Source organism: Enhydra lutris, unplaced genomic scaffold (genome assembly GCF_002288905.1).
Source record: "Enhydra lutris kenyoni isolate GAN:26980312 unplaced genomic scaffold, ASM228890v2 scaffoldscaffold77, whole genome shotgun sequence".
Lineage (NCBI taxonomy): Eukaryota > Metazoa > Chordata > Mammalia > Carnivora > Mustelidae > Enhydra > Enhydra lutris.
In genome coordinates, this window is record NW_019154161.1 from 3,710,613 (window position 1) to 3,736,591 (window position 25,979).

The following is a 25,979-nucleotide window of genomic DNA, read 5'->3' on the forward strand; positions in this document are numbered from 1 at the left end:
CTATAAAAGCTCCACCCAAATCTGCCATTTCCCAGAAAGAGAGAGCAGGCTGCAATTCCTTCCTTGGGCTCCTGGGCTGAGAATCTGACCTCCCCCCGTGAGACTCACCAGTGCCGTCACCAACGCTTCCTTCACCACATTCCTGTCCCTCACCATCTCTCTCATTCCAAGAGGTACAAAGGGCAGCCCCGGGGTTAACTGTGGGCTCCCTTTTTGGTGGTTATGCCACATTTCCCCTCTGTTTTTCACAAAGGACCAAGTGATCAAGCAAAATGGCGAACAAGGTATTTCTAAAAGCGATTAAACTTGAAAGACTCAATGAAAAAGACAAAGCAGTTTCTAAACTTGGTATGTCCGTCTTCCACTGAAGATATCTTTCCTCCCCTGGAAAATAAAATCATAAGCCAGCATTCAGGTAATAGGTATGCACTGACTCAAAAATGCAATGTGAATACCAAAGTACTGTATTGGTTTTCAAGACTGAGTCAGAAGATGAGGAGCTGAGACAAGAGTGGTTAGACACCCCTGCCCTTCACCTGGCTCACAGGGGCTGGAAAACACTGACCATGAGCATCTCAGCCTCACCTCTACTAATAGGTTTGGTGAAAGAGGGACCTGAAGAAGATAGTTGTGCTCTGGATGTCCGCTAAAAATGTTCTTCTTTCTAGCCACAGCCTGGGGATGACTTGTGGGTGTTCTTGGTTTGGGTTTGGGTTTTGTTTGAGAGAGAGAGAGAGAGAGAGAGAGAGAGAGTGTGTGTGTGTGTGTGTGTGTGTGAGTGGGGGATGAGGGGAAGGGAGCACAGAGTCCAACTCAGGGCTCAGTTCATGACCCTGAGATCATGAGCTGAGCCAAAAATCAAGAGATGCTTAACCGACTGAGCCACCCAGGCACAACAACATGCGAGTGTTTTTAAATATCCACCTTGTTAGGATGGTACCCAGAGCCCCAAGGCCACTCCTTTGCCTCTCCTCTAGTCTAGGAAGATAATTTTCATGGCCAAGCCAAAATTTAGGAGTCATCCATAAGGCACACACATCCTAAGGGCATATAGTGCTAGAAACATGAGAGTTGTCCCCACATCTGAAGGAAGGGCTTCTGTGTTTAAATCCCAGAACCACAGAGTGATTAGGTCATTAGAACTATGCAGGAGGTATGGAGAGTTTCCACAGGACTTAGAATACTGAAGCCCGAGGAAAGAGCTGGAAGGGGAGTCCCGCGGAGAGAGGGGAAGTCTTATGCGTGGAGGTGGGGGAGGGACCCACACGATGGGGAGCAGAAATGACCCCACCTTTTCCTCCACTGGCTACTTAATGATGGGGTTAGCAGATCAACAACCTGGTGCCATCTCCTCTGGGGACTGGAGAAGTCCTGGTGGTTTCCTTTCAAGCTCATCTTTTCTTCTCATGCTCTAGAGAAATTCCATTTTCCTTGCACACCCAAGGCCTCCTGGTCCTAAAACTTGGCATGGTACCTTTCGGGGTCTGAAAGAGTTCATCCACCTCCTTCTAAGTCAGGAAGCTGTCCCAGTCTCTCTCCACTCCCACTTCACCTCACCTCTGGGACGTGGATCTCATCCTGTTGGGAACCACAGCGAATCATGCTGGAAGGACACAGCATTGCCCCGGGGTACATTACGCATCTCACCTTTGCATCAACAATACACCCAGGTGTGGTCCCGGTCATAGTTGTAAGACGTTGCACACCACGTAAGGTTCTGCTTTGTTCCTTTGTTGGTACAGTTAAAATAATTCTTGTTTTTATAGTTGAATGGGAAGTGGCATGGAAACCCAGGAACCAAGGAGGAAATTCCTAGGGAGAAGAAGGGATAGGACAGTACTTATCCCTGTACCTTTTACACTATGGTGAAGTCTTAGGCTTCAGAGCCCACCCTAAGATATCAAAATTGGGTCCACAATACCTTTGCATGTGTTGTTTTGGCACTGCTCAGAGGCTCCCGTTAGTGGAGAGAAATGCTGACCCAATCCTAAATCTCACAGAGATTTTCTTCCCTGGGAAGCTATTTGAGTTTAGTTCCATGGGGTGTGGAATGGGGAACAAGGGCAGAGTGAAAGCACAAGGGGTCCTGGCAGGCGGAGAGACAAGGACAACATCATGTCACCAAGGGAACCAGGGAGCGGAGCGGAAAGCACGGAGAGGACGTAATACAGGGGCTCCTCTTTAATCCCAGATCCTCAGTGTGTGAATTCTCCACATGCTAAAATTTATTTGGAACCCAAATCAGTACTGGTGGGGCTTCTGTGGCCGTGTGTGGACACATAGTGCCCACATTCTTAGCTGAAACCTGGCAAGGCTGCACCCTGCTTTTTCCGTGCAACTCTCATGCTGTAGAGCTGTCCAGGGTCCTGACGTGCAGGCAGGCTGGGATGTGCCTTGGGAGGAAATGTTATACTATATTTACAGAGAAATGTTCTATTTTCCTTCCTTAAGGGCTTCTGCCGCGATCAGCCACCAAATCTACATTTGTTCTCCTTTGTTAGCAAAATTATCCAAAACATGCAATGGCACCGAAAGATTGCCACATGACCTTTTCATGTCCTCCTAGAGCATTGTCTGAAGAGTCCCTAACAGTCACCTGATTCCCCAGCTCAGTGTCATCAAACTTTTTCTAGAAAGGACCAGATGGTAGGTATTTTCAGCTTCATGCCTCATACAGTCTCTTTCTTTTTTATGGGTCCTGAGTAACAAATTTCACATACTTTTGCTGGTCACAAAATACCATCCTTCTTTAGACTTTTTTCTTTTTTTTTTTTTTAAAGATTTATTTTTTTATTTATTTGTCAGAGAGAGAGAGAGAGGGAGAGAGAGCAAGCACAGGCAGACAGAATGGCAGGCAGAGGCAGAGGGAGAAGCAGGCTCCCTGATGAGCAAGGAGCCCAATGCGGGACTCGATCCCAGGACACTGGGATCATGACCTGAGCCGAAGGCAGCTGCCCAACCAACTGAGCCACCCAGGCATCCCTTTTTTTTTTTTTTAAAGATTTATTTATTTATTTATTTATTTGTCAGAGAGAGAGAGAGGGAGAGAGTAGACTTTTTTCAATCATAAAAAAATGTAAAAATGATTTTTAGGTTGGGGAACAAAAAAAAAATGGTCCAGCTGTGGCCCATAGGCAGGATGGGATTCACAGACCCCTACTCTAGGGAAAGAGAACTTTGTCTCACTTACTACCTGCTGTTGTATTTGTTGGAGGCTCCAACTCTGGACGTGTAGAAAACTGAGACATCATGAATGATTTTTGTTCCATAGAGATGCCAGTAACTTCTGTCTTGCAGACAAGATAACCACAAAGGTTTGATTGCCCATTAGATGTTAATGGATTTGGTAGCTAACTTAACAATCTTGCTTGCATTCAACATTCTTCTCTTCACTGACTTTATGTGTTTCTTATAATGTCCCCTGTATTAGCTTCACTATCCTTCTAGTTCCTTTATTAATAGCTTTTTTTCTTTAAGTAGGCTCCATGCCCCGAGTGGAGCCCAATGTGGGGCTTGAGCTCATGACCCTAAGATCAAGACCTGAGATGAGATCAAGGGTTGGATGCTTAACCAAATGAGCCACACGGGCATCCCAGATTTTTCTTTAAACCTTAGGGGCACCTGGGTGGCTCAATGGGTTAAACCTCTGCCTTCAGCTCAGGTCATGATCCCAGGGTCCTGGGATCGAGCCCCGCATTGGGCTCTCTGCTCAGCAGGGAGCTTGCTCCCCTCTCTCTCTCTGCCTGCCTCTCTACCTGCTTGTGATCTCTGTCTGTCAAATAAATAAATATTTTTTTTTTAAAAACCCTTAGCATGTGCTTACTCTATGTTTGTATAAGCAAGTGTTAGGTGTTTTGCATTTTGAAAATCTTATACTGGCTCCCTTCTCTTGGATCTTAAGCAGCCTGTACTTTGCCTGTCACACAGTTGCATTGTTTATGCTCTTCACCCATCAGATCCATGAGGAAGAGACCCTGAATTACTCATCGCCAATATGCCCACCTCCCAACATATGATGAGTAGATGGATGAAGAAACCCACCCGTGCCCACCCAGTCCCCTTCCCCAGTTACTTGTGTCAGCGCAGAGGCTCCACTTCCCATCCGCATCCATGTTCTCTGTGGTTGGGCACCAGAGTTTGTTGCTTTCATTTTCAACACACTCAAAGATCGTGCTATTTCTGTAGATGGAGGGGAAGATGCAGGGCTTGCTGAAAGAATTTCCCCCATACTCTGAAAATAATCATGGAAAGTTCCCAGGGATGAGAAGAGACAACAAAAAGAGCTTCCATTTATCACACATGAACTAGGCACCACGTTTTATCTAATGAAAGGCAACATAACATTGAACACGCCCAAACGAGTTCCTCGTGATGTTATCAGGTCCACTTTGCATACAAGGGAGAACCCAAACTGTCAACCACTACACGGTTTACTGTCTATCTGAACAAAGGCTTTTGTGTTCTACAGGCTTCATCAACAGAGTTTTTGTGAGATTTAAGGATAAGGGTGGTAGGGGCAAGGACACAAGTGATGGATGGCTAAGCCAAAGATAAAATTAAGGTGTTCTATGGGATTAGGATTTTTTGAGAGCCAAGGGAAGAACATCGTGAAGATTTTATACAGGAATAAGTGTGCTCCATGGATAGGTGCCTCACGTGAATCTTCATCTCAATGGAGGCAACACTACTTCGTGAGAAACATGGACATCACCGCCATATGGCCTTGAATTCAAATCCTAACTCTGACATCACCTAGGAGTGTGACCTTGGGCAGGACTTAATTTTACTGCAACCATTTATTGAATAGAGAAGAAAATAGCATCTTATAGAGCTTCCATGGAAAGATTCAATGGGAGGTTATATGTAGAGGTCCTGGATCAGAGTCTAATACAGAGAGGGCTCTAGAATGAGTGGAGGTCATTAAGAAGTGAAGAGATTATAAAGATGAAATGTTAAGGAAAGGTCCAGCACTTGGTGAATCTGTTTATTGGCAATTCTGGTGACAGAAACACTTGAAAACCAATGTGATCCCATGGTTTTTATTCTCAGGACAACTGGATTTTCCATGCTGACATTGGGGTCTTGGGGGAATGTGGCCTCAAGACATTCCTATCTCCTGTGGTTGTCCTAATGTACTCTCCAAGAAGGTATTTGGTTCCTAGAAGACTGCTCCCATTCTTCTGCTCTCCCCTGTGCCACCATCCCCTCAGGAGGATCATTGTTATCTCCCCTCCTCCCCACCAAACACCCCATCCCTGCGCCAGTGCCTCACCATTGATTTCACAGTACTTCCACTGCTGTTTCTCATCAAAGCTGGAGGTGACGGAGCACCACAGCCTTCCAAAGAAGCTGCCCTCCATTATGCAGGTATTATGGGACCTTCCTCGATAGACGAAGGGGAAGATGCATCGTGGGTAATCTGTACAGAAAGGAGCCCATGAGTGGTTTCACTTTCTTGGCCATTCACGGGACAGTCATCTAATCATCCTTCCATCCATCCAACTATCCAACCATCAATTAGCCACCAAAGTACCAGACAAGCATCAAGTCTGGAAAAGATTTTATTCATTCATTTCATCAAGCATTTCATAAAGAAAGCCTTTTCCTGTACTTTCATCCTCAAAACTTCCCCAACGAAGTTCCCAATCTCAACCATGGTGTCCCCACCTGCTGTACAAACAACATACTTCACTGTGTCTTAAAAATGAATCTCTTAGAAAACAACCTATAGGAATCAAGTCAAGACAAAGAATTTTGATGGTTTATGACCAACAAATAAAGCCAAGACCTTGACATACAAGAATGGTGCCATTACCAAAAAGAAAAATTGTCAAATGTCAGAGAAGTCAAATACAGTAAAATTATCATCTAGGTGCTGGTGTCTTATGGCAACTTCCATAGACAGATTGAATTTCCCACCACAAATGTAGGGCTACAAATATAGTTTTGGACATCATGTTTATAGTGGGTGGATTTACTCACACTAAGTGAGGGAATCAGGGTCATTTGGAAATGATGGAGGGGTTTTCATAGACGAAAGGATGAAGGAAGTCTTCTTTGAGCAGGTGGCATTTGAGAAGAGGTTCTTACAATGTGGAGAAGCCAGCCATGCAAAAACTGGGGAGAATTGAGGTCCAGACAGAAGGAATAAAAGTGTGAGAGTTCAAAGACAGGAAGGAGTTCAAAATATTCAGGAAGCATGTCAGTCAGTGTAGCTGGAGCTCAGCAAGCAAAAAAGGGAATGGAAGATGGGGACAGGAAGGGCAAGGTCAAGTAGAGCTTTCCAGACCAAGGTGAGGGGTCTCCTCGTCTTGCCCTCCTTCTTCTTCTCTTCCTCCAACTCTCCCCACTCCTCCTCTTCCTCTTTTTTCCAGTTGAGTTGTAGGAGTTCTTTTGGGTATTTCAGATATTAACCCCTTATCAGATACATGTTTTGCAAATACTTTCTCCCACTCTAAGGTTGCCTTTTCATTTTATTGATGGTTTCTTTTTCAATACAGAAGCTTTGTAGTTTGATGTGGCCCCACTTGTTTATTTTTGCTTTTGTTGCCTTTGATTTTGGTGTCAAACCCAAAAAATCATTGCCAAGACTGATGTCTCACAGCTTACTCCCATGTTTTCTTGTAGGAGGTCTGTGGTTTTACATCTTGTGTTCAAGTCTTCAATCATTTTGAGTTGACCTTTCTGTATGGTGTAAGATAGGGGTCCAGTTTCATTCTTTTGCATGTGGCTATGCAGTTTTCCCAACACCACTGTTGAAGAGATTGTCCTTTCCCCATTACATATTCCTGGCTCCTTTGTCATAAATTAATTGACCATATATGCATTAGTTTGTTTCTGGACTCTCAATTCTGTTCCATTGATCCTTGTGTCTATTTCTATGCTAATACCATACTGTTTTTATTACTATAGTTTTGCAATATAGCCTGAAATCAGGGCATGTGATACCTCCTGCTTTGTTTTTCTTTCTCAATATTGCATTGGCTATCCGGGGGTCAAGATATTCCTCTAAGTGTGCCGGTGAGCCACAGAGGGCATGATCAGGGAAGTAGCCTTGCCTGACTTCACATCCCAAAAAGGTTTCTTTGACTGATATGTGGAGAATCTATTGGAGGGAGGTGAGGGGGATTTGGGAAGACAGGTTAGCAAATATTGGTGGGCAGAGTTGATGGTGATTCAAGAAGGATGGAAACAGAGGAAGCAGGTTCTCCCCAGAAGCTGAAGCTAGTATCTATTTTGAAGACAAAATTAAGTCTAGTTGGTGGGTTACCTGTGGGGTGGGAAGGAAAGAATTAGGGATGACTCTGTTCTTCTGATTTACACAGTAGTGGCACATTGTCCTTATTGAGGAAGCGTGCAAATGAGCAGAAAAGCATCTGCACAGTAGTATATGGTTAAGTGATATGAATATCGTAAGCTAACGTCACTAGGGATTGCCATGGATATCTGTTTCTGATCTCCATATTCTGCTCACGAGAAGCGTCCTGCGAGGCAGTACTTAGAAATGACCATGAAAAACCGCTTCCCCACCACTATTCACAGGGAGTGAGATACCTGCCGGTATGGCTTCAAAGAGCAGTACTTGGTTCAGGAGCCAGATCTGAGGGAGGAGATGCAAAAGGTACACCTTCATCTAATAGGAGCCCTTGGTGACATGGCTGAGAGGGGTTTAATCAAATGCAGGTTGTTGACTCTCTGGGCCTTGACTGTGTCTAGTGTATGCAGTTCTGGCAGAGTTTTGTCCCCTTTTGTACATCTTATGCATGTTTGGGGACATGTTCCAGAATTAAAAGAAAAAAAACCCCTCTAATTTTCAGGATCAGTTTCAGCCAGTTGATCCTGATTTGCGTTGTTTGAGCAATATTTTCAGCCAGGGATAGTACTGCTTCCAGGTCTGGTTTGTTTTTTTGCATGTAGTGGGGCTTCTTTGTAGTCATTTTTATCTCTTGGAATCAACGAGATTCTGCTTGGAGGTACAAGAGTCTGGCCACTTTTTAATATCTTGTAGGTTAAGTAGGATTATGGGTACTTAATTACTTTATTACCATTTTGCTTCTTTTTATTTTTCTTCCACTGCAGTTATGGAATTTTGTTGATTTATTTTGAAGTTAGGAATTTAGAATAGGTAATGTTCCTTATAAATTTTATTTCAGGATAGTAAAAGAGGTGTTATATTTATTACCAAAGGGAGAATTCGATCTAAGAGAGTCAAGAACAGTGGTATAGGGAAAAGTAGGTTCTAAATATTCAAAACCTGGTTACTAGTAGGAACAATTAAAATGTCCAACAATAGGATATTGGTTAAAACAAAATGCCCTTTGTCCCGTGCACAAAAGATAGAAATCATACAATTGCAAAAATGTCTTGGGCTTTAAGAAAAAAGTAAACAGAGTCTCTTATATCCCTTCTCAAATCCCTTATACTTTGTTTCTGTTTTTCCTTATTAATTTAGAAAATCAAGAAAGAGACAAAGAATACGGTGGTTCAGAGAGCTCCATTTTCAACACTATCATTGTTAACATCATTACCCCATTATTAGCATCCAGTGCTTGGCCTCCCGCAGCATTTCTAGGCACACACATACGTATCATAACTTGTGTTCAAAAATATGACCATATTATACAAATCCACACATTCTCTTTTGTGACCCATCATTTGAGGAGGCCTCCTGAGGGGACAGCATGGCGCCACTCACCGTCCACCGTGCAATACTTCCACTGCCCATCGTAAATGGCTCTGGTTGCACACCAGGGAGAGAGGCTATTGGTTTTGATGCAAGAAAAGTAGGAAGACCCCTTGTAGATGAAGGGAAAGACACATGAATCTTTCTGATCTGGAAGACAGAGAGACAAAACAGAGGGGCTTCATCACTGTCAAAGAGCCAAGGATGAGTTTTAGTTTGGTTCCCATGGGGGGTCTGAAGGCGACATGTGGCGTCCTAGCATCGAGCTTTCTTGTGAAATATAAGGGCATGTCCAGCTTATGTTGAGACCAAGAATACAGGGAAGGAGTCTCATAAACCATGAAAACAACCAGGATAAAGTTTTCCTCAGACCAGCAGAGCACCATCAACATCACAGCAAACACATTTGGTAAAGGTCATGATATCACAGTAGGTAATGGAGGGACACACATTAACTAATTCTGAAAAGCAATTTCATTTTGCAGTGCTGTTTTCAATCCTTCTGATGACAAAAGAGAAAACTTCATTTTAATGCTGCTATTTCTCTACCATGTCTCTAATTCTGAATAATCTCCCTCTTAACAACAACAAAAAGAGGGCAGGACTCGGGCTCAAAGCCATATTGGGACAATAGCGTCTAGTAGAATCTAATAATAGGATTTTGTTTTCATAGTGTTTATTTTTGTTTGCAATTTCTATTTATGGCAAGTAGAAGCATTTTTATAGATTATAGACCTGATGTTAACTATCTTTTAAAATAAGGGTGTTGGGGCACCTGGGTGGCTCAGTGGGTTAAGCCTCTGCCTTCGGCTCAGGTCATGATCCCAGGGTCCTGAGATCAAGCCCTACAATCAGGCTCTCTGCTCAGCAGGGAGCCTGCTTCCCCCCTCCTCTGCCTGCCTCTCTGCCTACTTGTGATCCCTCTCTCTCTGTCAAATAAATTTTTTTTTAAATCTTAAAAAAAAATAAAATAAGGGTGTTAAAGTGAAGAAGAGATCATATCTAAAGAAGAAGGTAGAGCCAGTGATGCTGGGGTGCAAATATGGCAAATGTTGAGGAGGTGGTACTTGGATGAGGAAAGTTAAAGAAATGCAACCCTTGGCCTTTGTATTCCTCGGTGTGAGGACAGGGACTTTGTCTTTGATGCAGTGTATCCTCGGAAACTAGAACAGTCACTTGCTCATAGAAGATGCTTAAGAAAGAACTGACAAAATGAAGACATAAGTTCAGAAAATACCACATGAAAAAAAAAAAAGCTAGACAGATTTCTTTAATGCAGGACTCATCAGAAGGGCCAGTATGCAAATGAGAACTGAATTAGCAAGAGGCGTATGGAGTATCTTAAACTGTCCTTTTCCCCAACTCCTTGATAGCTTTGGAGAATAATGTTCCCTGAAACACATCTTAAGAAATTCTATTCTAGGGGTGCCTGGTTAAGCGTCTGCCTTCGGCTCAGGTCATGCTCCCGGCATCCTGGGATCGAGCCCCACATAGGGCTCCCTGCTCGGCGGGAAGCCTGCTTCTCCCTCTCCCACTCCCCCTGCATGTGTTCCCTCTCTCACTCTCTCTCTGTCAAATAAATAATATCTTGAAAGAGAGAAAGAAAGAAAGAGAAAACGAAAGAAAGAAAGTAGGTAAAAGAAAGAAATTCTAGTTCAAATTCTTCACATCATAGAGAAGGAAGTAAAGACCCACGTAAGATAAAGAATCACTTCAATTTAATGCCTTTTTTTTTTTGGAAGCAGAACTAGAACGAGAACTAGAATTTTTTACCTAATGGTCCAAGATCATAGCTTTTCTCTTTGCCTTCATCCTGTCACTCCCTCCTCCCCTCCCTCAAGGATATAATGAAGGCTTACCATGATAAAGACATTCTGATAGGTTATGTAGTGTGTGTGCATGTGCATGTGTGTGTGCGTGCGTGTGTGTGTGTGTGTGTGTGTGTGTGTTTGTGCTCCTCTTCCAAACACGGTGAGACAAAACTTCCGTGGACTCACTAAATGGGTTCCTAGCTTGAACCTATTTTTTGACTCTCTTATAGTTAGGTGGGGTCACGTGACTCAGTTACAACTCATATGTTGGTGGTTGGAAATGTGGGTGGAAATGATGTTCACTACTTCCTTGCTCCCAAGCAAACCTCCATGCTCCTTTCTTCTTCTGTCAGCTGGATATACAGCCATGGTTATCAGTGGAGAAAAAGACATTAGACAATGTTTGGAGGCATTTTGGTTGTTACAGCTGGGAGAAGGGGGTACTGGTAGGTGTGCTCCTGGTATCTACTGGGTAGAGGCCAGGGTTGTTGCTAAACTTTTTACCATTCACAGGTTCCACAACAAAGCCAACTGGCCCCAAATGCCAACAGTGGCCAGGTTGAGAAACTCAGATAAAGAGGACGACCCTGCAGAGAACCTTGAGGCTGTAGGGGCTGGAGGAGCCATGATAGAGAAGGATCCTGTGTCTCTGAATCTCAACGAAAGAGGCTTCCACTACACATCTACATCGAAGTGCTAGCTGAGTTTGATGTGAACTCTATTGAGCTCAGCCACTGACGTTTGGGGATAGTTATTCTGTTACCAATATAGATGAACAAGACATCCTCTCTACCTTCAACCTAGTAGCCCCATCTCTTCTGGATCAGATTCTTAGCCTGTATGATCTGACCGAAGCCATCATAAGGGTGGATGAGGGATGTCCTGGGAGGGGGTGGAAAGGCAGACCTCCATCTTTGAGCTTCGCCAGTGAGTTGACGCAAGTAGGGGCCCCGAACTCACATTGCGTTTTCTACCTCTCGGTCTCAGAACTTTCGGGTCTTGGTTTTATAAAGTTGAAACCAGTTAATATTTGGAAAGTGCTTAGAAGAGCACATGACTGCTACCCAGCGAATGTTAGCGATCGTCACCATCACCATCATCATCGTCATCCATGGTTCTCAGTCAGGGATGCCACCAGAGCATAGGATGCTGGTGGTGAAGGGAGGGCAGGAAGATGCCCCCTTGACCCAGAATTAAGATTATCCTTGGGAGTTGTTAGTAAGAATCAACACATAATAGATACTATTAGCCATCTGCAAAGTAACCCAGCAGATGGTCTGATCTTCTTAACTGGGTTGAAATCCTCTCTAATCTGGGCCCTGCTGACCTCTCTGTTCTCACTGTCTGATTAACATTTCCTCGACCTTCCTCCACGCTCTTTCCTGTCTTTGGCATTTGGCTCATGCCCTTCACCCTGCTCTTTTCTTTCTTTCTAGCCTTATTCCCATTACTCAACCACATGACTTGGTTCAGTCTAGATTAATACTCTTCCACACTCTTCCAATACTCTGAGCCAATCTCTATCAATGTACTTACCAAATATTCAAAGAATACAGTTATCTGTTTCCATGTCTATCACTCCCGTTCGCTGCAGGGTCTCTGAGTACAGGGCATAAGTTCATTTATTGCCATGCTTCTGACCCATTGCCCAGTGCCCAGCATTTGGGAATCACTCAGTAAACGTGTACTGAATAAGTTAACCAAAAATATGTGCCAAGTCTCGCCACAGGAATGTGGGGGTGGTCTCAGGAAGGTATGACCAGAATGAGACAAGAACTGGGAAAGCTGGCATGGTTCCCTGTCTGAATAAACTCTGGGTTCTTAGCCTTTTGGGACTCCTCAGTTCTTGTGAGAAGCCAGACCTTCTCTCGGGAAAACGCTCATACCTCCCTGTGACAGAGACTGCTGTGGATTCAAAACTGGCTTCATCTTCCTCCCAAACGTACTGTTAAAAGCCACATTTCCCAGACTCCCTTGCAGCTAAGCATTCTGTGAGTTCAGGCCAGTGGAAATGGGAGAAAGTAACAGATATCACTTCCTGGCCAAAAAAAACCTCTCTTCCAATATTATCACACTCTTGGTTCTTGTCTATCAGCTCCAAACAAAGAATCCACACAGCACCCCAAAGCCCTCGGTGATGGTGGAGCCCCAGGGTGGAAGGTGCATGGACCCCTGCTGACCAGAAGCACTCTCACTGGGCTTTATAGGAACGAGAAATAAAATGTTTCATGTTAAACTGCTGATGGCTTGGAGTTTATCTGTTTCAAGATCTATTCTCACTACCCTGATAAATACACACTTTTTTAAATACCAATCCGGGATTTCATGGACTCTAATGCTTGCCCAGTGATATTAGGAATCTCTGGAGTATAGAATGTGATCATTGAAAAAGGACTTCATGGGGCACCTGGGAGGCTCAGCCATTGGGCGGCTGCCTTCGGCTCAGGTCATGATCCCAGGGTCCTGGGATCGAGCCCTGCATGGGGCTCCCTGTTCAGTGGGAAGCCTGCTTCTCCCTCTCCCACTCCCCCTGATTGTGTTCCCTCTCTCACTGTGTTTCTCTGTGTCAAATAAGTAAATAAACTCTTTTAAAAATATTATAAAAAAAAAAGAAAAAAGGCTTCATGGAATCCAAGGGCATGAAAATAGGAGTGTTTCTTGAGGGAGGCCTGGGTGGCTCAGTTGGTTAAACCTCTGCCTTCAGCTCAGGTCATGATCCCAGGATCCTGGAATTGAGTCCCTCTCGGGCTCCCTGTTGAGTGGGGATCCTTCTTCTCCCCCTGCTCCTCCCTCTGCTTATGCTCTCTCTTTCTCTCTCTCTGACAAATAAATAAACAAAATCTTAAAAAGAAAAAAAAGGAGTGTTTCTTGAGCCTATCCAAGGGAGAAGGCTTGTCAGGTAGAAAAGGATATTAATTGTAGAGAATTGTTTCACCATAGCTTGAGTGAACTATATATAATCAGGGTCTCTCTTTGTTCTGCTTCTGTGTTTACCATATGATCTTTGGGGAGCTGATTTAGATTCCTAGATATATTAAGAACATAGACTCACACCCACTAGAATGGCTACTTTTTTTTTTTTGGCAGAAAACAAGTGTTGGCAAGGATGTGGAAAAATTGGAACCTTATGCCCTGTTGATGGGAATATAAAATGATGCAGCTGCTTTGGAAAATAGTGTGGCAGTTTCTCAAAAACCTAAACACAGAATTACCATATGACCCAGCAATTCCTTTTCTGGCTATATCCCCCAAAGAATTGAAAGTGTGTTCTCTTGGGGTGCCTGGGTGGCTTAGTCATTAAGCGTCTGCCTTTGGCTTAAGTCATGATCCCAGGGTCCTGGGATCGAGCCCCGTGTCAGGCTCCCTGCTCAGCATAGAGCCTGCTTCTCCCTCTTCCTCTGCCTGCCGCTCTCCCTGCTTGTGCCCTCTCTCTGTAAAATAAGTAAATAATTTTTTTTAAAGTGGGTACTCAAAGAAGTTCTTGTAACACCCAATGTTTATAGCAGCATTATTCACAATAGCCAGAAGGTATAAACAATCCAAGTCCATCAATGGATGAGTAGATAGACAAAATGTATGTATATGTGTGTATCACACACACAGTGAAATATCATTCAGCCCTAAAAGGAACGGGAATTCTGACAGCTGTTACAACATGGATGAATCTTGAGGGCATTATGCTCAGTGACACAAGCCGGTCACAATAAGACAAGTACGATTTGATTCCACTTTCATCAAGTATCTAGAGCGGTCAAATTCACGGAGACAGAAAATAGAACGGTGGTTGGCAGAGCTGGAGGGAGGGGAAGTGCGAGTCGTTTAATGGGTACAGAGTTTTAGTTTTGCAAGCTAAAAAGAGTGCTGGCTCTTGGTTGTACAACAAAGTCAATGCTGTTTACTGAACTGTGTGCTTCAAAATGGTTAAAATAATAGATTTCAGGTTCTGGGCATTTTACTACAATCTAAAGAAAAAGAGTGGAGGGTCTGAGTTGGAGTCTGAGGACTCAATCTATTGGAATTATAGACACCCCCCTTTTATTTAGAAAGAGTGGGAGACTGAGCGTGTGAGCGGTGGTGGAGTGGCAAAGGGAGAGGGAGAGAATCCTAAGCAGGCTCCACGCTCAACTCAGAGCCTGACGCGGGGCTCGATCTCACGGACCTGAGCTAAAATTCAGAGTTGGACACGTAACAAACTGAGCCACCCAGGCACCCCTAAAGCCCCCCTTTTAATTAACACATCTGCACTTCCCTACCATGTACTGACCATCATGAAAGTGCTCGTGTCCATTATAGCTCCTACCCACTTATCTTGCTTTCCACATTTTCAGTTATCCATGGTCAAGGCAGTCCAGAAGCAGATGATTCTCTATCTCCTCTCTACCTGACTCCAGCAATCTTTGCTTTGGCCCCATTCATTCTTTCTGGTTTCCAAATCCAGAATCCATCATTTTCCAGTATACTCACTTCCACTTATCTCATAGGAGTAGAGGACGAAGGTCGTCCATCCCAACAGGTAACTGGACCATGGGTTCATCTCAACTAGCCTCTTCTTTCTGGACTCAAGAAAGAAAAAAAAATTTTTTTAAGATTTTATTTATTTATTTGAGAAAGAGAGAGTGTGTGTGCCCAAGTGGCGGGGGCAGGGGCAAAGGGAGAGGGAGAAGCAGACTCCCATCTGAGCAGGGAGCCTGACACGGAGCCAGGTCCCAGGACCCCAAGATCAAGACCCGAGCTGAAGGCAGATGCTCAACCAACTGAGCCACCCAGCGCCCCAGGAAGACAAAAATTTTGCTCCTATGGGTTCCTTCTTCCACTAATTCTCAGGTTTGGTGTCACGCATGCCATTTTACCTCCCACCCCTAGAGGGCAGTGAAGAATAATTTACTCTTACAGGAAAGAAAAAATATATCCACAGTCCTTCCGGAGGGGTCCTTGTGCTGGGAAGGAGAAACATAGTATTCGCTGAGCACCAGGTAGGGACTCAACACACACTATGAAATGAAATGATAGCTAGTTTAATCCCATTTTACAGATGAGGAAGCTGAGGCTCAGAGAAGCCAAGTGACCTGCCTCAGTTGGTTACACTTCGAGGAAATGGCAGGATTCTAATCCATATAAGTGGCTCCAAAGGCTCTACTCATCATGGGGTTCTTAACAGTAGCCTTAAACCCTCCTCATGCTCACACCCACCTCCAGCTGGATATTAAAGTACCTTAATGATCACCATTTACCATCCTCCCCAGCCTTAACTTCCGCTACCCCCATTTGCCTCTGTGCCCTTTCCTTAATGACACATAGATGTGCCGTTCTCCACAGAAACAACAACCCAGGGCTGGAATTGGTGGTCTGGTTTTCTGTCGAGGCTCAGTTACTATTACCGCTCCTGCTGGCTACCCGGTATTGAGCGCCTGCTGTATGCCACCTTCTAACGACCTGATGAGCAGGCATGACCAGTTCTGTTTACAGAAGAGTGAAACCAAGATTTGGGAGGGTAAGTCTAACCCTAACTTATCCAAGCACTGCAGATGGTAGGTGACAGACTTCGGGTTCAACGGCAGACCTGTCTACACCAGCGTCGGAGTTCTCAAGTTCAGTAAACCACTTCCCCTCTGTGGGCCTTTGTCTTCTCACCTGCAGAGCGTAGGTTCTTAACTCCTGGCTCTGGGGGAAGCCGTGAGGGCCCAGGTGGACCCTGATGCGAAAGTATGTTTCCATTGTCAATTGTTAGTTGTGTTTACGAATAATTAAGGCAAAGATTAGGGCAGTTCAGGAGAGACATCAGATGGCATCGATTCTTAAAAACAAATCTGAATGACGGGTTGGGAAAACAAAATCCCAAAGTCATTGATTCCGGTCCTCAACAGGACCAAGATCTGAGCACCAGGGTCTCTGAACATACCCTTTCACTTGGCTTTTTGCTACATATGGAAGCATTTTCTGATTTCTCTCACTCTCTTTAACCACAGCACCATGCCCCAAACTTTTTTCTGAGTAAAGCCTCATTCACTGCCTACCGACTCATGACTAACCCTGACTGGTGGGTCAGACTCCAGGGTTGGACACCCCCCACACACACTTTTATGGTGAAGGCTAGCTTGTCCTGGCTGAAATCCTGACTCTACCATTTACCGCCTGGGTGACCTTCAGATTTACTTAACTTCTCCAAGCCTTAGGTTCATCACCTAAAAAATGGGGCTACTGAGGTGCCTGGGTGGCTCAGTCAGTTAAGCGCCTGTGTTTGGCTCAGGTCATGATCTCGGAGTCATGGGATCGAGCCCGAAGTCGGGCTCCCTGCTCAATGGGGAGTCTGCCCCTTCTCCTGCTCATGCTCTCTCTCTCTCTCTATCAAATAAATAAAATGCTTTTTTTAAAAGATTTTATTTATTTATTTGACAGACAGAGATCACAAGTAGGCAGAGAGGCAGGCAGAGAGAGAGGAAGGGAAGCAGGCTCCCCACTGAGCAGAGAGCCCGATGGGGGCTCGATCCCTGGGATCATGACCTGAGCCGAAGGCAGAGGCTTTAACCCACTGAGCCACCCCGGTGCCCCTAAAATACTTTTTTTTAAATGGGGATACTAATCTTACCTGCCATTTAGGCTTGTTATGACTAAGTGAGATCATAAAAAAAAAAAAAAAACAGGTAATACTCACTGAGTGCTATACACTATTCTAAATTCCTTATGATCCTGATAGTACCCCAAAGTGGGAGGCACCAGTATCATCTCCGTTGCACATTTGGGGAAATGGAGGCACAGAAAACTTAAGCATCTTGCTGAGGATCACAAACCTCGAAAGCGGTGGGGCTCCTACCCGAATTCTGACAACCTAACACCAGAAACTGGGCTCTTAGCTGCTGTGTGACGCTGTCTTCAGGCTTACCTCATGTGCACTAAGCCCACCAGAAGTATCAGCCAACATCATCGTCCATACCAGACCTCTCCAGGCAAATTTCACTTCTGAGTGTCAAGATTGTATTTTCACCTGCTTCCTGGGTATGTCCATCTGGATGGCCCTCAAGCACCTCAGATTCCAAGACTGGGCTCCTGATATAAAGCCCCAAATATCCCCTTCCCCCACCCCCACACACACATGACTTCGCTTAATTGCACTATGTTTCCTATGGTCTGAATGTTTGTGTCTCCCCCAAATTCATAGGTTGGAATCCTAACCCCCAAGTGTTGGCAATAGGAAGTAGGGTCTTTGGGAGTGATGAGGTCATGAGGGTGAAGCTTCATGAGTGGGATAGTGCCCTTGTCAAAGGGACCCTAGAGATCTCCCTTGCCCCTTCCACCACACGAGGACTCAATGACAAGGTGGCTGTCTACCACGAAGTGGGTTTTCCCCAGACCCTGGATCTGCCAGTGCCAGGGTCTTGGACTTCCTGATAACCGAACCACAAGAAATCTGCTATTTCTAAGTCCCCCGGTGTATGATATTTCTGTAACAGCAGTCCAAATGGACTAAATGTCCTTCCCCATCTCCCAAGTGGTCAGCCCAAGAGTAAAGCTTTCTCCGTGTCATGTCTTAGCAATCATCAACCCCGGTAGCTTCTACTTCCTGAAGGGCTCTTGAAACCAGCGCCTTCTCTCTGTCTCTCCTGCTCCTGCAAAGCCATGCTTTCACCTTCTCTCCCCCAGACAGTGGTCATGTTCCCTCATGGATGTCCTGGCCTCCAGCCTCTCCCCGTCCCATCCACAGGGCTGCAAATTGGGCCTCTCTTCGTGCTTGCTTTAAAGCATTCGTTTAAATATTACTGAGCCTGCAATGTGCGTAGTCTGCAGAGCTCAGAGATGAGCAACAGCTGTGTGTGAGACAGGCCTGGACCCTGCCTTCGTGGGACAGGCAGGAAGGGAATAAACCAGAGACAAGCATGAAACTCTTGCTCATGATCGTGATTACAAAGGAAAAGGACCAAGGCTGCCATAAGGAATAACTGGGGCAAGGTGACTTCTGGTCAGGAGGTCAGGGGGAGGCTTTTCTGAGAAGATGACACTGAAACAGGCTTGCAGGAAGTGCGGGATGTAGGTGTGAGGGGAGCCTGGGGCAGTGGCAGCTCTTCTGGGCCAAAGAGGCAGGATGCAAGAAAGAGCTAGATGTATTTAAGGATCACCTGGAATGCCTGAGCAGGGAGGAGTGAGGCCTGAGAGATGCTTGATAAGGTGGATGGAGCTGGACCCTGCAGAGCCACCCTTAGATTCTAAATGTAAATGGAAGCCACTGGAGAGATTAAAGTGGCGGCAAGTGGTATCCATTAATTCATAGTTCTCCATCCCTTCTGTGATACAATCCACAGTCCCTACCATGGCCTTCCCTTCAAAGTTCATTCCTTATCACTCTTGTTCTCCCTTGATCTGCCTCAGCTACATTAAGCTTTCCACTGCTTCCAGCACAGGCCAAGCTTCCTTCCACCTCAGGACCTTTGCACTTCCTCTTCTCTCTACATGGATGCTTCTCCCTAGGTATCTGAGGTGTTGTATGTATGCAAGGAGCCAATAGGAACTGATAGTCTGGAATGTTAATGAGTCTCCTTGGATTGACACATGGATATTAATAGAAAATGTTTGGGGGTGGTTCAAGACAATGGTTGAACCATAAAGTGAGCCATAATAGCCCGACACCCACGTCTGGAACATTCAGGTTAGGACCAAGCTATTCTCTGAGCACTGGCACATTCAAACATTGCAGAGGACGTTTTGTCCTGGGCCGTGGGGTAGTTGGAGTTGGCATCCTGCCATTGTCACCATAGTTTAGTTGATAGGATCTCAGAAGCGAGAATGAGCAGCTGAGAACAACCGTGAGACTCTCCATTTAAATGTTTTACCATAGATGTGTGTGACTTTCATAATTAAAAATAATAATTATGTATACGCACCCATACACATGTATATGCGCACATGTTACAGGTGTCTATACTTACACCTATGCACAAACACACACACATCATATACATACATGCACAGGCGTTTGGATGTACACATGCTCACACACTAGTGTGCAAATGGTTAAAATTTGGTAAAACAAAAGAGAGCATCCTGGATAAAGCAACATGAGGCCATTCAAAATTACGAAATTGAAAATCTATAAAATCTATATAGATGTCTGGCTTTAGAATGGATTGATTTTCAGGGGAAGCTACGCTGGACCAGATCTAGCAAACACCCACAGAGCAAAGCACAGTGCTAGGGGCCCTCTGGTGCCAGCGTTTCACAGGGATCACATCCACAGCCCGTGTGGGTGCGTCCCTGGCAGCTGGCAGAGCGATGGTGGGCAGGGCACTTCCTCATCCACAAAATGGGAATCATACCTACTCCACAGAGTTGTTGGATAAAAGATATAAAGTACTTAGCACAGTGTCTGCTGTAGAGAGATCACAGTAGATGTTGGCCATTAATGGTATGATGATGATATCAGCCAGTCTTCTCGTCACCATGCTAGGCTTGTAGTAATTAATTCATTAAGTTAAGTTTATTTGGGGAATGTTCTATGATAGTCTTCTTTCTTTTACTTTTTGTTATTTATCATCTTCCAAACTTTTCGGAAAATGTTACCTTCTAGGGCCACCTGGGTGGCTCAGTTGGTTAAGCGTCTGCCTTAGCGTCAGGTTGTGATTTCAAGATCTTGGGATCAAGCCCCACATGGGGCTCCTTGCTCAACAGGAAGCCTGCTTCTCCCTCTCTCTCTGCCTGCCCCCTCCAGCTTGTGTGCTCTCTCTCTCTCTCTCTCTCTCTCTCGCTCTTTGTCAAATAAGTGAGTAAAATCTTTTTTGTTAAATGTTACCTTCTAGGAAATGCTTTTCTTGCTTAATGATATTCTTCATTGTTAATATCATTTTATCCATCCTTCCACCCTCTACCCATCCTTCCATCCATCCACCCACCCATCCATCATCCATTCATCCATTCATCCAACCATCTACCATCCACCATCCGTCCTTCCATCCTTCCATCCATCCATTCATCCATCTTTCTATCCATCCACCCATCCTTCCATCCATCCACCCACCCATCCATCATCCATCTACCCATTCTTCCACCATCTACTTTTTTATCCACCCATTGAATAAGTATTCCAAAACCTTACCATATATAGAGAGCAGTGGCAACTACCAAGAGGAACTGGATGTGATTTCTGACCTCGGTAATCAGAGATGAGACATGGGCACCAATATCTGTCACCCAACATGGAACAGCAAAGCCAGGTAGTATTAAGGTGCTAAAAGGGTCAGCAGGGGGCAGCCTAGCCCACCACCTCAGCTTGCTGGTTCTCTTGAGCCAAAATGTCACAGTGGAGTCATGAGAAGAAGATGGCACTCAACCAACCAGGGTTGATAGCCCACCTCTCCCATTTATTTCCTGGGTGGCCTTGGAAAGATCATTTGACCTCTGATTTCCAGTTTTCAAATTCTCATCTGTTAAGTGGAGATAAAAATCCAACTACAGAAGCTATTGTGGGAATGACAGGAGCTCATGGACATAAGGTCACTGAACTTTAATGTGGCTTCAAAACACTGAGTCCTTCCACTCCTTGGCCGCAGATGATGACTCCATGTGTGAAACAAAACCTCGTGTGAGACCTCCTCACACACGCACACGCACACACCCCTTCTATTACGTATTTGGACTGCCTTTGGAAGGAGCAGTGACAGGACCTCAGAAAGATGTCTGAATCTCAGCTTTCTGCTCCATAAAACAGGGAGAGTGAGCCTTACCTTAGAGGGACAGTGCAAAGATTCATGGGACCATGAAGACAGTAGCTGACTACCAGGAACTTAGTAGGCAATTTGTCCGGGCTAGTTCTCTTTTCTTCCATCTCCGTTCCCCAGACTTGGGGGACAGATAGCCTTCCGTAGCTTTACATAGCTCAGTTAGTCTGAATCCAGCCAGACGTGGCTTCACCCACCCCTTTGAGTTGCCTAAAAGAGAAAGGAATCTGCCCCACATGGCCCCCTTCCCCACTTTCTCTGACCTTTCCTTCCCAAAGCTCCAGGGCACCATCCAGTATGGTGGCCACTGGCCACTTGTGGCTCTTGAGAACTTGAAACGTGGTGAGTTCTCATTGCCCCGTGTTGTAAGTGTAAAATACTTACTGGGTTCTGGAGATGAAGTATGGAAAAGTGAAACATATAAGTATCTCATTAAATTTTTTGGTGTTGATTATACATTAAATGGTAATATTTTCAATATTATGATTCAACAAAAATATAATTAAAATAAACTAAACCTGTTCTTATTTTTTTTAATGTGGCTACTATAAAATTTACAATGATATTTATGGCTCTTGTTACATTTCCTCCAAAGGAGAGCATTGCTCTAAACCCTCCTTCTTTGCTGTGGGGGGGCCCCCAGGACCCACTTCTCACACCCCTCCCGAGTTTCTAGGTTGAGGTGTACCTTTGAGAGAAGTCCTTCTTGGCCCTAGCTGTCTCCACGAGCCCTCTTTAAGGTTGTGCTCCCCAAATCTCTGGGTTGTTTGGGGATAGGCCCGACCGTTTTGGCCCCAACCTGTCTGTAGGAAGACACTGCAGCTCCCCAAAGGAAGGTTTTCTGTAACTGGTTACAACTGGGGAAATTTGGATGGGATAGCCCCATGGTTAATGATGCCCCAAGATGAGCTCATGCATATCCATGAGGCCCATAAAATTCAGTCATGTGTACATTAATGGGATCGTGCAGGGGCTGGTGTCACGAGCAGGAATAATTTTTTTAAAGATTTTATTTATTTGACAGACAGAGATCACAAGGAGGCAGAGAGGCAGGCAGAGGGAGAAGGGAGGAAGCAGACTCCCTGCTGAGCAGAGAGCCCGATGCGGGACTCAATCCCAGGACCCTGAGATCATGACCTGAGCTGAAGGCAGAGGCTTAACCCACTGAGCCACCCAGGCGCCCCATGAGCAGGAATATTAATGAACAGAGGAGAAAATGCTCCTGGATATGCAGCTACAAGGAAGTGGACAGGTTTTAAGTGAATAATGTGAGACCAAGTGCTCTAGAATTTTCTAGTGAGAAGGGAGGCGTGGGTGAATCAAACCACCCGCTCTCTGAGACACATCATCTCATTTTTCCTCATTTTTAAATCCCATTCTACCATTCTGAAAATTTTGTCAGAAATCCACAGCCCTGTCTTGGTATCTTTCAGGACTGACACCATTGAAATTTACCAAATATTACCACTGATCACAGGTAGGACCTCTTGGTTTTAAGGATAAAGAAATGGAGGCTCAGATGGGCTCAAGGACTTGCTAAAATTATACAGCAAACATGTGAGGAAAGTGGAACTTGGAGCAGCTGAGTCTGGGGTCTCATGTGACTGTCACTTTGGTGCCAGGTTCTCATCTCACAGGTTTGGGGTTTTTTTCCAGATAAGAGGTTTAAGGTCTCTGATTTCTGACATGGTGGCCTCCTTCCTTTCTTCCTCCTTCCAGTTCCTGTCTCTGTGTCGTGGAGATCCACTCTCTCTCAGCCTCTCCTGTACCATCTTTCTTCCCCCTCTCCCTTTTGCTCTAAGCCCTGTCTCCTCTTCCCTCCTCTTTCTCTCTCTGTCTCTGGGTGTTGTTCGGTCTCCTCATGTCATCCTGACTCGAATGTCTCACTGGATACATGTACACACTTGTGTGTGTGTTTATATATGTGTGTGTGTGTCCATAAATTCGTGCATTTGACTCTGTCCCTCCCTCTTTCTTTTTTTCTCTTAGTCCATCACCCTGCCTCTCTTTCTCTCTCAACCATGCTTTATTTTTTTTGTTTTTGAAGATTTCATTTTTCAGTCATCTCTATACCCAACATGTGCTCAAACCCACAATCCCAAGATCAAGAGTCGTGTGCTCTACTGACAGAGCCATCCAGGCACCCCCAACCGCTCCTTATTTTAAAATAGGAATGTAGGGGCGTCTGGGTGGCTCAGTGGGTTAAAGCCTCTGTCTTCGACTCAGGTCATGGTCTCAGAGTCCTGGGATCGAGCCCCCATCGGGCTCTCTGCTCAGCGGGGAGCCTGCTTCCTCCTCTCTCTCCGCCTGCCTCTCTGCCTACTTGTGATCTCTCTCTCTGTCAAATAAATAAATAAAATCTTTAAAGAAATAAATAAAAGAGGAATGTATGTTGGAATAACTGGAGAGCTTTATTTAAGAATAGACTCCCAGGCTCCAACCTAGACCTACTGGCATTTGTAATTTTTTAACAGCTCTCTTGAGATATAATTGGATGCGTTTCCTGTCTGATGACAAGTTTGGAGACAGGCATACACCTGTGAAACCATCACAACAATCAAGGTAACAACAGGTCCATCACCTCCAAAAGCTCCCTCCCATCCCTTTGTTTGTGTTTGCTTTGTGTGCAAGAACACTCAACGTGAGACTTCCCTCTTAACAAACCGTTAAGTGCATAGTATAGTGTTGCTGGGTATGGACACTGCGTTAGTTAGAGACAGCACATGTCCAGAACATACTCATCTTGCGTGGCTGAAACCTTATACACACTGAACAACAACTTTAGAGACCTCATCTCTGCCTTGGAACCACCAATCGAAAGGGAGCCCCGAGCCCTCCTGTGGTGTCTTCCAGCACCATGCTCTCTCATACACACAGAGCGAGCTACCATCCTCTTGGCTAGGATGCCAACCGGGCTCTCTACTTCAAACGCCTTTCCTGGTACCATCCATTCCTGCTTAGAGTGGAACCTTCATGAGGACAAGGCTGGCTCTCTTTTCCTCAGGCTTCCCATATACCGAGAGATAACAGGGCTTGACGCACTGGTGGCGGCAACGGTGGGTGCCAATGTCACGTCTAAGGCAAAACAGGGCACAGTGGGGAAGGGGAGGCAGACAGCCTTCCCTGCAAAGTTTCCTGCCTCCTTCTGTGGTGAAGAATTTTCCTCAATTCTTCCCCTTCGGAGGTACAGAGGAAAAGACAGTGAACTGGCACTCGGCCAGCCCTTCACCCACTAGAACTTATTTAATCCCCCCAACAAGCCCTGTCAGGCAGACACTATGACCCCTTTCTTAGAGAAGAGGAAGTTAGGGACCAGGCTCACACAGCTGCTAAGGACTAAGCTATGAGCCAGAATGCCCGACCTCAGTTGCAGGACACCCTCCCATCCCCCAGACCAGGAGTGAGAAGATGGGTGCTCTGAGGTTCAGGTGAGAGTGGGGGAGCAGGGGTAGGTGTTTGCATTGTCTAGGACTGACTTGGCATTAATACCTAGCATACTCGAGGAATTCATGCAAATCATAAGAAAAAGGCAAAGAACCCAGTACAAACGTAGGCAAAGGGAACGAACAGGAGATGAATGCTGAATGGCTTATTTTGCAAAAGAGGAAGAAACACTCAATCGCATTAGTGTTCAGATAAACGCAAATTTAAGTAAAAGGGAGGAATCATCTGGTGTGAGTTAGACCGAAAGTTTGGTTTTGATCTTGTTATTTGGCTAAAATGTGTATTCAACTTTGATCTTTGGCCTGCCGGTCCAGTTGCCTCAGCCCATATCTTCCCTGGAATCCCCAACTGTTTGTTTGATCAATGACTTTTTTTTCCTTTTCATTTTTCCAAAGAAGACAGACAGATGGCCAACTGGATCGGTGATTTTTGTGATCACGTCGGCTGTTTTCATTGTTAATATGCACAGAATGCGTTTTAAAAGGCGAAACATCAGTAACACTAATGAGGCATGGTTTCAGATTCATTTTTCATGTTAATATATACATTTAAATATTAAATATTAGATATTAATATTAAATTAATATTAAATACTAAATTAAATATTAAATATTAGTATGCATTCTAGACATAAGGAGCAAACAAATCTTGTGTACTTTATATGTAGAGATTACAGCAGTGAGATGTCTAATCTGTTATGCAAGAGCAAAATGTGACCATAATCAATGTTACTGTTACAAAATAGCTTTGGGAGGGTCATTAATTTTGTATAAAAATTAGTTGTTAAAAACTTTCAGGGGCGCCTGGGTGGCTCAGTGGGTTAAAGCCTCTGCCTTCGGCTCAGGTCATGATCTCAGGGTCCTGGGATTGAGCCCCCCATGGGGCTCTCTGCTCAGCAGGGAGCCTGCTTCCTCCTCTCTCTCTGCCTGCCTCTCTGCCTACTTGTGATCTCTGTCTGTCAAATAAATAAATAAAATCTTAAATAAAAAAAAAAACCTTTCAAACAGGCATATAGAATAAGGGAATTTATTTACATGAAGATTAAGAAAGTTAGATTGTTAACTTTCAGAAGAACATTGTATCCCTTTAGGGTAAAATATTAGGATGATTTAAATGATTATAAACAAGGCAGAATAAGCAGAAAATAAGTGTTTATGTGTACGTAATTGCTCAGTACTCCACATTCATACTGTTAAACAAAATCTTTAGGAATCACATTTCTTCCCTATAGGCCACCTGTCTTCCAAAAAACCCTGTTTCAGAACCCTTTCAATAGTCTGAACATAAATTAAAAGCATAATGACAGTTTTGGCACTTTTGCTGGCAACCGTGTGCAAT

At 44.7% G+C, this 25,979-nt stretch overlaps 1 protein-coding gene across 1 annotated transcript; it reads right to left on the reverse strand.

Moving 5' to 3' along the window:
* Positions 1–1,654: 1,654 nt before the first annotated feature.
* Positions 1,655–15,028, reverse strand: LOC111160841 (epididymal sperm binding protein 1). Its single transcript, XM_022524211.1, has 5 exons — positions 14,959–15,028; positions 8,696–8,833; positions 5,273–5,419; positions 4,073–4,231; positions 1,655–1,812 (listed from the first exon to the last, which is right to left on the reverse strand). The coding sequence occupies exons 1-5, from the start codon at positions 15,026–15,028 to the stop codon at positions 1,655–1,657; spliced, it is 672 nt and encodes a 223-aa protein (XP_022379919.1).
* Between the last annotated feature and the right edge of the window lie 10,951 nt (positions 15,029–25,979).

What these genes read in the sequence shown, in the direction of transcription:
- LOC111160841 (XM_022524211.1), bottom strand. Translation starts at nt 15,028, where the DNA reads ATGAACCCATGGTCCAGTTACCTGTTGGGATGGACGACCTTCGTCCTC. An exon ending in GAAGTACTGTGAAATCAATG is followed by an intron (nt 4,232 to 5,272) that starts GTGAGGCACTGG and finishes GATTATTTTCAG; the next exon opens with AGTATGGGGGAAATTCTTTC. An exon ending in GAGCCTCTGCGCTGACACAA is followed by an intron (nt 1,813 to 4,072) that starts GTAACTGGGGAA and finishes TCTTCTCCCTAG; the next exon opens with GAATTTCCTCCTTGGTTCCT.